General features: G+C 40.0%; 1 protein-coding gene across 2 annotated transcripts in view; it reads right to left on the bottom strand.

The window, feature by feature from the left end:
* Window positions 1-538: 538 nt before the first annotated feature.
* The window catches only part of MYLK (myosin light chain kinase), a 216,412-nt gene continuing 204,848 nt past the window's right edge, over window positions 539-12,102 (bottom strand). For both annotated transcript variants that reach the window (XM_013304740.3, XM_027796454.2), the window contains 5 exons: window positions 7,975-8,127; window positions 6,854-6,977; window positions 5,507-5,636; window positions 4,530-4,649; window positions 539-2,688 (listed from right to left, as the gene is read on the bottom strand). In XM_013304740.3, the coding sequence (XP_013160194.2) occupies window positions 2,441-2,688; window positions 4,530-4,649; window positions 5,507-5,636; window positions 6,854-6,977; window positions 7,975-8,127 (775 nt within the window). In that variant the 3' untranslated portion in view covers window positions 539-2,440. The remainder of the gene's footprint in view (window positions 2,689-4,529; window positions 4,650-5,506; window positions 5,637-6,853; window positions 6,978-7,974; window positions 8,128-12,102) is intronic.

Consider the following 12,102-nt stretch of genomic DNA (forward strand, 5'->3'; position numbering starts at 1 on the left):
GTGGTCCTGCATGGTCACGGTGTCTTGAACTGTACGTTAGAAGTCTGCATAAAGGCATTGCAAGCGTATTTGCTAAAAATATGAACCTTTACTGTTTTTAGGAACATTGGTCTAAGTACATGTCTACATTTAGACTTCCCTGATTTTTTTCTCTCTTGCTCTTGTGGTGTTTCTGAACTGTATGTTTCCCCGCTGTAAGGAAATTCTCAGCTGTAAAAGAAAACCGCAGCTGTCATGGCACCCCATCCATGGTGACCCTTCTGTTCATTGTGAAGGATGCGATGAGGCTGGAGAGGTGCAGCAGCGCACATGGCTATAGCCAGTGCCAGCCCTGGGCTGTACCTGACAGCATGTACCGTGAGCCTGCGCTGAGGGGGTGCAAGTGCAGCAGCACCACAGAGATCAAGGAGGATTCACTGTTGTCACCTCATCCGTTTGTGCGCCGAGCCACACTCGGGACAGAACAGAAGGCTGCTGCTACCGATATGCTTAGCCAAAGTGAACGCAGTGACGCCTGCAATAGAGTATACAAGGAGCATGCTTTGTGGTACTATTTATTTAGGAACTGTGAGTAACTACAGCCGTAGCGTTCTCATCTTTGCAATTCTGATGGTTTAACACACTGGGAGAACATTAGCATGTTTTTATTAAGGTACAAAATACACCCCGTTGTTGCCTAAAACATTTAAAAAAACGTGAGAAAAGCTCTGTATGCTCTAAATCAGATTCAAAACCTTTCTGCATAAGGAATTGTGGCAATACTGTGTTTAGTATAACAAGAGGGTTTTATCAATTGCAAAGGAAAAGACATGCTTGCGATCTGAACCTAGCAGCAAAGAGTAAAGCAGTTAAAAACCATTGTGTCATCCACATTAGTTGAGCTTTGAATGTAGAACAGCAAATCATTTGAAACACATACACAACTAGGTAATACCAAACAACCTAAGGTTGATATCGTACACACCTGTATTAAAGTACACTGACTACTTAATGGTGAGGATTTAAGGTAATTGTTTTTTTTAAAAGAGGTAACCTTTGAAATGCAGATGGTTGCACTTTACACACAAAAAGTGGGCAAGAAAAAGAATCACTTTTGGAATGATACATAGATATAAGACACACTGGTTTTAGATTATGCATATCACCTTGCAGCCTCTGATATTACCTCTGGACAACAACAAAAAAATCAAAAAGTGCCAATACTGTGAAAGGAAAGCAAAGTTACTAAGTCTGAGTGCGTTAACCATTTCTGAGAAAAAAACTGGGGTTTGAACTTCTATGTTTTCTTCTGTTTTTCTGCATTTTTAAGAAATGCAGCAGCCTTACTGGTGCAGGTTGAAGACAAAAACAAAGACAATCAAGCTCATAAGGTAGAAATAGGTCCTATATTGGTTAAGATTCTTTGGGAACTGCTAAGTATAAAGGAGTTTGTAATCCAGACTACTTTTTGGCTACTCCAAAAATCTGTGGGAGTTTCCAGCTTATCATCAGTTGAAATCTGTTTTGCAATCACCAAGTAAATGCAAGTAAAACTTTAACTGACCTGATATTCCATTCACACACATGCACGTAGAAGTCACTGATTGCGCAATAACCTGTTTTTTCACAGCAGCATATATATGAATCGTGAGTCCTTATTAGACTGACCAGAACAACAGAAAATATGCTCAGTCATTGTGTTTTCAGTCCGTTTCTTAAGTAGGCAGCTGAAACTGCACTGAAGTGACAGGTTCTATAAGGGAAAGGTGACAAGGTGTGATCAGCTGTTTAAAAGCAAGATCACAGGTATCTCGGGAAACCACCTGGATGTTTAACTTTAGCCAGCATTACAGTGGCACTAACAGCACATTGAGAAAGGGCAATAAATGTGTTTGAAGTCAGGACTGTGAAATTCTGTTTAAAACAAATGAAAAATTAACCATACCAACATGCAAATTGCAATGCTGGCTGTGTCAGACCTTCCCTTACAGAAGATACCACTCAGGGAGCAGCCTGTTTCTTAGGGCTGGAGAGATTTGCTGCATGTCTGGCAAACGATTCCTTGTAAAGTAGATCTTGGGGAGCCAACTTTGCTGCAGTTTTGGCCGAGGAAAGTGATGGTATAGAGCAACGAGCTCAGTAAACAGAATGTTTTTCTTTAAGATCTTCAGAATATAACTGTAGACTTGTTTTCCACACATTTGATTTAAAAATAGACTGGGCAACTTAGTTGATGACTTGCTTAAAGTAAAGCCAATCATGCTAGCAACTTAAAATTGCCTGATGGTTTGAATTAATGCCCATACGTAAGGCAAACAGGTATCAACTGATCATGCTGAAAAAACAACCCTCCAAAGACCTACGAATCACACAAGGTGCTTTTGATAGCTTGGTTTTCTGAGCCTTATAAGGAGAGTCTTTAAATACATTTTTTTTCATTTTGTTTTCTTTGAGCCTTGTTTCATTCTTCCTCCTCCTCATCTTCATCTTCTCCTTCTTTTCCCATTGTTTCCACAAGGAGTTCTGCGGTGCATGTGGCTTCCCCAAGGCTGTTAACAGCTTTGCAGGTGTATTTGGCGTCATCGTCCCCACATACTTCAGAAATAGTCAAAGAACAGTTCCCATCCTCATCATAATCTATCTGGAAGTGACGGGACTCCTTGACAGGCTGATCGTCTTTGTACCACATCACCTCAGGGTCAGGATAGCCTGCAGCAGTGGGGAGAGAGGAGCAATTGCAATGAATGAGTGTTAACTGACCTGTAATTACTTTTAAGGTCTCTTTCCCTGTCTGTATATGGACATGCCAATATACAAATACCTCATTGAATTCCAATTAAAATGATGTGAGGCTTTTTTACTTCACATTTACCTGAAACAGCTTTATAATGAACAGCAAAAAATTGAAAGTTAGCACTGAGGTACTCACTAGATTCCTCTTTCCACTACTTTAGCAGTGACTGCAGACAGCTTTTTAGTGCTTGTCAAACATCAGCCAGCGAGGGACTCTTGACAGAATATTTGAGGCTTATTTCACATTGCAGCTTTTGTAGAAACCAAGTTCCCAACACCGAGATTTAGATTTTCAAGGATAAGGTGTTTTGGGCTACAACTACAATCTAGCATCCTTCTCAGGCTCCTTTATGGGGCCATTCTGAATCTTCCTCCTGATCTGCTCCTTACACATCAGCCTGTCCTGTACAGGGAGCGTGGCACTCCCGTTTCCTATTTGTGTTTGTTAGGACAAGGGAAGGAGTCTAAGAAAAGCATTTTTATTATGCATGTCAACAGGAGTTCAGGGGCCTTTTGTGAAGCAAATGGCTCTACTGTACTCTAGCAGGGCTGTACAATAAGTGCTGGGGAACAATCCCTTATACAGTACTCTTGGCTGCTGTAACAAATTGAAGGCTTGTTGTGTCAGCCAAGTTCTGGACTGTGATGGGAAGATGACTTTCCACTGAGCAGAAATAAAGTGCAGGAACCCCTGACACACAACAAATGTTACAGCGATACACTGAAAAGTTTGGAACATCAGCCATGGTACATCCATCTATTTTATTCCATGCAGTACTTCTACACATACGCCTCACGCTGAGCATCCATCAGCCACAATAATCCATCCTCGCATCTCTGCTGTGAGGTAGGAAACACGGGCAGTGACAGAGATCAGGCGCACAGAAACAAACAAGCAGAAGGTCAGTGAGGCAGTTTCTGAACCTCATTTTAAGATTAGAAATTGTCTTAACTTGGACACATGCACTACGCTACCCACTCCATCCATTTTGTTTTAACAGCTTTTCTCTTCCCAATTTCTAGTTTTCATCAACAGCTGTGATCCAGAGGCTTCAGTCTCATTTCGATAGAAGTGCTAGCGGTCTTGGCCTTTGGACTGGTAGGCTGACCAAGCCCAAGCTCATTAAGTGCCTTCTCATAAAGTTTTTCTATCTGCATATTCCAGTCTGAGTTTTCTTTCTTGAACTCATGACTTTAAGAAAAAACAAACCAACAATACAGTATTTTCTAGGTGTGACTTTTGTAACCAGCGCAAAGTATCATTACTTCTCATGCAAATACACTGCTAGGGACTTCCTTGCCATTAATATAATACATGTACGGCTTAAAGTTATCTTGAGGTCGCCTGAAACTTGCATGTCATTTCAGACAAGTTACTTCCTACTTATTCTGGGTTTCTGGTTACTAGTCTCTAAGAGCATACTCTTGGAATTCATGGTACTACGTTGCATCTTGTTTTTACTGTTTCTACCCTCAAAAATCATCTACTCTTCCCACTTGCTGTTCTGAATTAGTGATTCACACATTGACTCTTGGAGACTTGTGTTCTGTGGCAAGCACAGAACAAGCTCATGCAGTTCCAAATAATTTCTGTTATTGCAACACATTCATACTGTGACATGCATACATTGGTAAAGTGAAATGGCACCAAATGAACAATAAGACAGAAGAAAAAAATTGAAAAAGTTAAACAGCAACACAATGCAGAAAGCTGGCAAGGAAGGAAGGAAAGAAAGAGATACGCTAATTCAAAGTACCTTCAATTTTGCAGTCAAATCTAGCAGCGCTTCCTTCCACAACCTCTATGTCCAGGATTGTTTTAGTAAAATATGGCTTTACATGGGGCTTTTCTTCAGCCACTTCCTCAAGGAAAGCATCTGGAGGAGAGTGAAGAGATAGTTAACTATTTTACAGACATGTTCTCAAAAGATATTTTAATTTTTAATTACCAGATGGTAATGAAAGCATATTTTGCTTCATTTAAATCTGTAAGGCTGTTGGGACAGTGAGGACATTAGCTGCTGAGTTTTGTGCCAATCTTCTGCAGCTGGACAAAGATTCAGGCCATAAATAGAATGAAATCAACATGCAGGCCACCACGCTACAAATCATCTTTAATTTTTCTTTGAATTTGTTTCTAACCTAACCTGGATCAGAGGGGTGAACCAGTTCAACTTGTATCAGGCCCACAGTCTATGTGGATATGTCAAAATGAGTTGCTTGGTTTTCAGAAGCGTCAAACATTTGCACCTCCAATTACTACACACCACAAACCCACTTTTCAAATGGGTGCGTAGGGGAATAATGTAGACACATTATGGTTTTTTTTCTTAAATGCCCCTGTCTGAGGAGCATGGTTAATGCGGAGTACATGTCTTGGTTACAGCAAGCGTTAATATTTTATTGCTTACTCGCTTGCATGAGAAGGCAATACATCACTGTAATCTTTGTATAAACATGCATTCCCAAGCTGATAGAAAGTGCAGCTGACAAATCTGCCTTAATTCTTTGGCTTTAAAAAGACAAGTTTACTGCCCATACTTATACTGGGGCATTTTGAATAGCAGAACAATACGAACAATGAATTTTTGATGGATTTCTTAAAAAAAAGAAAAGATACAGACAACAAGTGCAGGAATAACCAACTCGATGATTGGTCTCTAGCGTTTTGCTAAAAGTTTTAGTAAGATTGATTCAGAGAAAACTAAAAATAAGGTGCAGCAAGATTCCTTACCTTCGTTCTCTACTTTGTCTGCATTTATAGGGCTGGTAGGCGAGCTCCCAGAGGCCTTCCTCCCACTCATACCAGAAATCATTGCCATGGACGACAGTCTTCCTATTGCTCGGACAGCATGGCCAGTTTTCTAAGACATAACATAAAAGGCTTCTGATAAATCCAATCCAACAGGCATGTGATTTTCTGTAACAATTGTGCTTCAGACAAATTATCTGGGATCTCTGCAAACCTCACTGGAATTGTTGGACAAACTGCTTATATATAGCTCTCTTGTTTTAGGAGAGACAGAGCAGGCTGGTCTGAATTACCAAATTTAGTTGCAGATATAAACTTCCCCTGATGAACTCATACCTAAATGAATGTCTCTGTTAGCTGCGGATGAAAAGCACTGCACAAGAGGAGGGCCAGCAAAAAAAAAAGCATGTCCTGTTTAACGGGAAGTTAACTCTGGTGGTGGACGGCTCCCTCAGTGCCATATGGGCTGGACTGAGTTTCATCAAGGATGAATAACAAGCTAACACGGAATGAATGAGAAAATACCATCTGGACGATGGAGGCAGACCTCTGACAGACTTGAGAATCAACCACCAGGATACTAAAATATGCTCAAATTACATTGCCTCTAGTATGGACACTTGTATTTTTGTGCTGCTTGCATGAGCTCCTAAGAAACATGTACAGTAGAACGTAAGAGGAAATAGAAAGTAGATTTACATAAATTAATACTTTGTAGGCTACTCAAAAGGCTGGATCCAGGATTTTATACGTCAACTCCCCTAGCCATTAGGGGGGCACAGATGGACCTCCTATGACAGTTCTAGCCTTTAAAAAAAAAAAAAAAAAAAAGAGCTGTGGAGACCAAATATGTCGAAGAAAAGAATTAAACCAATCTGACAGAATCCATGAGAAGCTTGGTGCTCCAAAGGGACAGAACTACTGGCTTAGGAAAATGAAACTACCACAAAATGAGGTGTCTAGAGAGGCCGGGCAGGTAAGTGTTTTCCTAGTTGTTCAGGTTTGTAAGGGTAACGCAGTCCCCCAGCCCTCAGTGGCATGGAGAGGGCAGGGGAGTGAGACGGTCATGCTCCCAAAAGAATAGGAAAAACTGTGCTTGAACTCATACACTTTTTAGTAGCCTGAAATGGAGCGATCACATGTTGACATATATATGCAGCCGTGCACCCTCCTACTACTCATTGAAACCAAACCTGCTTTACTGCATTCATACCCTGGCCACACTGGAGTTTCCACCAGCACCAGAAACCACCTGGGATGACATTTTTCTCAGAATCATAAACATCAGAAATAAAGAGATTAGTAGGATAACTAGCCCAATTCTGTTACCTGCCATTTTCTTCTGGCCATATATTTCTTCATCCTATCTTTGGAAAGTTTTTTGGCTTCCATGTTTTTGGTGTCTTTTTGCAGCCAAGGGTGCTGAAGACATTGAGTACAATTTAAGCGACTCCTGTTTTTATATAAAAAGACTGGTCAGTGTTGCCATTAATGATAGTTGAACCTACCTGCTTTAACATTATTTTTCGTGCTCTCTTCTGGGAGCTGGTTTTTCTGTTGCCTAAATTTAGCAACATAGATCACATGGCACTGCTTTCCAGCCATGCTTACCTCTTAAGCTCACTTTCACAATTTCTGTAGGTTTTTTGGGAGAAAACTGTGCATTTTAAAGTGTTAATAAAACATTATAAAACAAAGCACGAAAAGCCATATGTTTTAGGCACGGAACACATACAGCAGAGCCACAGTGGCAGTGATTCAGCTACCTCACGCTGGCAGAACCCTGTCCCAGATCTCCTTTCCTTCACTTAGAGATTCCCCCTTTCCCACCACTTAATATTCTCCTGCACTGCAGCACTGAGCATTTCACAAAACAGAAATGCCTAAATCTCAAATCAAGCCACATCGCCACTTTGTTCATGGTACACAGATAAATAACCCTCTGTTCTCCATCCATCTGTCTGCAAACTCATTGCAAGAAGTACATTTTCTTTCCTTGGTTTGTTCAGTGTCTGCCATAAACAGGGCTTCCAACTCTGATTTTTTTTTCTTGCCCAATTCCTAGATTTATGGGGAAGCTGCCTACTCAGAGGTACTGCACTTAAAAGCAACACATCGAAATAAATCCAGCAAAATTGCAACCCATTTAGTTCAAGACAGAACATAGCATGCAGGAATCTGTGTCACACAGCGGTGAAGATAAGAGTAGCCACACGAAACCTCAGGGTGCATCTTGCCCAAGGAAAGAAAAAAGCAGAATGAGCAGGCGATTATAAGAAAGCGCTCTATTCAGACCCTGCACGTAAAATAAATGAGAGCAGCACACAGAGCTCCTTATAAAGTATTGCCAGAGGCGCCTGCATCAAGGTGGAGATTCCCGGTGGGGAAACAAGAATGACAAGTTCAGCTAATTGCAAACATAGAAGGTGTATCAAGTCCAACAGCTTTACTTCATGTCTTTCTTCAGTAGATTGCTGATAAAGTCCTTGGCATCATCAGAGATTTCATCAAAAGCCTCATCATCGAAGTCCCATGTTGCTGAGGTAACATTGGCTAGGGTTTCATTGTCGTTGTCTCCCATGAAAGGAGAAAGTCCGCTGACCCTGGGGATAGAATACACAGACACAAAACTGTGTCAATTTGCAAATTGTCAGAGAAGTAAACTAAAATTGTCTGTGACATCTCCCATGCTCTGCAGATCTTTATCAGTAAAAGCTCCCTTAAAAAAAAATAAATACTTGAGGCTAACTACGGGTAGTCTTATAGGAAGGAAACTAGAATTTTGACTGTAAAACTGAAAGGAAGATTTTTGCTGTTTCTTTCTTTTTTCCCAAGACATTTTTGAGGAGAATAAAGTGTGAGTGGAGCATACTAGTTGGTTAAATGACTTGTCTAGTTCTGCATAAATACTACTGCAATTTTCCCACCAAATTCAGTTGAACAGATTTTTTTCCCGGTGTTTTCAGAGTGACTTTGCTGCCTTTACTGTCAAACTAAGGTTTTTTGTACATTTTATCCCATTTACATCTGCAGAGATCACCCAAGAAAGATGCATAAAGAAATCATGAAATCGTGAAATCCACAAGGCCATTTTGTAAACAGAATCACCTTGAATTATACAGCCAGATAAAACCATACTACATCACTGCAGGCTGTAGAGTTATGCAGATGCACCCAAAAGTAATTTGCTCTTTATGTTCTCAATCTGTCATGATGATGCATCAAATGGAAGTAATACTCTTTTATAACCTAAGTTGAGCTTCCAAGGCTTTTTACTTCATATAACTGATAAATTGCCAAAGGCAATTACAGAACATCATGGTGTCATTTTTGCAGAGTATCTTTCTCCTGTTGAGTGTTGCCCTTTATTATACTGTGTCTTTGTGCATCCAGATTCCTGTATATATCACCCTTTCAGTACAAACTTTCAGGTGAAATGTTGCTTATTCCTTAGAATTAGAAATTATTCAGTTTTCTTGGTCTTCCTGGCATGCAATTTACATAATAATTCGTTCCTCATGAAATTTTATAGACTTTATTTGCTTTCTCTGTACAATCAAGTTTATCAGCTACAACAACCAGTTACATTTCAACAACAGTTTTTTAAAACAGGGAAAAATAAGTGGAACTTCTTAGGGTTCTGAAGGTACTATATGGATATAATACTATATGAATATTGTGATGCTACTGAATATCACAGAAGAAACTGGTAGAAAAAGAGATTGGGATCAAATGAAGTGAACTAGTAGATTAATAATATTAGTATAAACTCCTCCAAAGTTATTTTGCTACTCTTTTGTTACTAATTACATTCAAAATATGATTTGGAATTTGTTCCTAAGGGTTTTATTTCTATAAGCAAAGCAGAAACACACAGTCTTTGAAGCCTCAGACAAAGCAGATACTAAATCTTTTACCATTTCTGGAAGTTGTGTGCAGTACAGCAGAGTCTAGAATCTTACGTGTACACTTCAGAAATTTGCTAGTAATAATACATGAGATGAAGATAAAAGGTTTGTTTCTTCTCAGGCAGAAAGAGGTAAATCAGAATTGAAGGTATTTGCTGTCTTACTTTCCATTATATGGGGTGCATCTAAATGCAACAGTGAAGCATGACTTTATAAATCTATAAGGTGACATATACCACCTTATATGAACATATAACAGGCATAAGCTACAGAAAGCTGAAAGATTAATGTACCAGAAAATGCTTACATAAAACAACTTTACCATGACTGTTCTCTGTCTTTGACACTTTGCTGGAAGAGACAAGGTTTCTGCCTGATAGCACCGAAGCGCTGGTATAGCTGCAGCGCAATGAGAGACTGTTCTGCCCTCATGCACATCAGCCATCACGGCCAGGTTAAATCGTTGAAGCAAAATCTCCATCCTGGAATCTGCAAAGGACTCCTGCAGGGCCTTAGACCTATCTCCACTCCAGTATTTAAGCATTTTCTTATTTATGACAATGTCATTGTTCTCTATAATGTTTTAGAAAGTGAAACAATCTCATCCAGACAGCAGCTGTAAGTTTTGGGTTTCAGATACTGATTGTGAAGGTGTCTCTTTTTTGACTATGTAGTAAGTACAACGAGGTCTCGGCCAGTTCCGTGGCTGCTAAAAAGGCCTGTACAGCGAAGGGTCTGTGAAGTATTTCTTTAGTTCACTGTCAGTATGGGAGATGCAGGTCTTCATCCAGTTAAGCTTCCAGAGGACGCACTTGGGCAGCCAGAGCAATAACAATCCCATTTCCCTTCAATACTTGATCAAAGTATGGCAAAGGTGACTGCTGCATAGTATTGCCACAAATAGTATTGTGCAGCTCTTGTGCTACGTTAGGTAATATTTTGGCCTGTTTCCAGAGAGTAACGCTGCAGTAGTGAGAGCCCATGTCTGTGTTAAAAGACTGCTACAGGTACAGAGACATTGCCTCACGGGGAAACACCACTGCTCCACGCTGCCGTAAGAGGCAGTGCTTATAAAGACGTCTAGCTTTCTGGACAAGGGGATACTGTGTGTGACACATAGCTTTTGAGGGATGAGGATAAGTGGAAGGAGATTAGAGAGGAAAAAAGCACTTTGATTGTTTGGGTTGGCTTTTGGTTTGGGTTTTTGGTTTGGGGTTTTTTGTTGTTGTTTTGTTTTTGTTTTAATTTTAGTTGTTGTTGTTGTTGTTTTAAGAATTGCATGACATAATTCTCTGCTAAAATCTGAAATAGTGTGGTAGGATTGACCCATCACATGCATTTGGTAAATTACCAGACGGGTATCAGTTAAGCCTGCACTCTGTCACTTCCAAGCACCACTGTAACAGTACCCATTTAAACATTTCAATGAACCTATTTTTATACTTCTGAATGAGCTGTTGCGAATTTATAAGGCTAAAATAATTTTCTCTCTCTACCACAGTTTTACACTGTGATTCATTTGCTTTGTCGTGGAAATACTTGTCAGGAGAACTAGATGTGTGTCTATAGTCAGAAAACAAAATCCAGCAGCTAGTGTAAATAATAACCAGAAATTCTTATCTTTAGCACAGATTTCACTGACCTATGTCTTGGCTGTTCATTTCTTAATGGCCATTTAAAGTAATAATGGCCCAGCAACTCTTTTGACAGATTGTGGAAACAATTTCTTTTTGGAATGCTGAAGCTAAGTGATAAAGATGAGCTACCACTCCAGAAAATTAATATACTGAGCTTACACTGGAAGTTACTATTAGACAAGCAGCAAGTTGTTTACTGAAAACATTTTTCCAGCTACTTAACCAGGCATCTTCCTGGCATGTTAAGAACCATTTGTTTAGAAAATCTTTCACAGTTTCCACTTCTAAATAAAGAAAAAGATATTTTATCCTCTAGAAGTACCTTAACATTTATTGGGCTGTTCTAACAAAGCTCCGAGTACAGATTTGGAAATTTTAAGATCAAAAGGGTCCAAGGTGGTCACTGGTCTTCCTGCCTATGTAACAAACACCATAGCATTTCACTTGAAAATCTTTGCATTAAGACTGCCACTAATCCAGGAAAGATGAGTTTGCTGCACGTCTCAAAAAATCCAACTTTGAGCATTCCTCTGCAAGCAGTGCTTGCAGCAGCAACTGGTCTGGGCTGATGGCACTGAGCTCCTCCTTACAGTGTTTCCATTGTATTAGCAGTGAAGAAAAGTAACAGATCTTGCTATGAAGAGAACTATCTGCTTCTGATAAACCTGTGCAGGTCATGTCAAATGTGGAGGTCATGTAATAAGGTAATTCTTTTACAAGTGATATCAAATGGTCTCAGGCTACTTTGTGGGGGACATGCGTCCACTGAACAAAACCACCCTTTCCTTAGCTGAGGGCCGACTGACTCCCACACTGGTTGTCTCAAGGAAGAAACAGACCACTGAACGCATGTGAAGGAAGACAGCTCATTGCTGAAGCAAGGGTGTTACTCTGTTCTCATCCTTATTTTATGTGCCAAGTAGATTAATGAGTAATCACAATTTGCCAGTGCTGCTGAACAAATAATTAATTTTCTTTTGAGCAGTACAGTCATGACATTAGAGCCCTCCTAACTTGCTTTATTGAAAGAACA

The sequence above is a fragment of the Falco peregrinus genome, chromosome 8 (genome assembly GCF_023634155.1).
Source record: "Falco peregrinus isolate bFalPer1 chromosome 8, bFalPer1.pri, whole genome shotgun sequence".
Taxonomy (NCBI): Eukaryota; Metazoa; Chordata; class Aves; order Falconiformes; family Falconidae; genus Falco; species Falco peregrinus.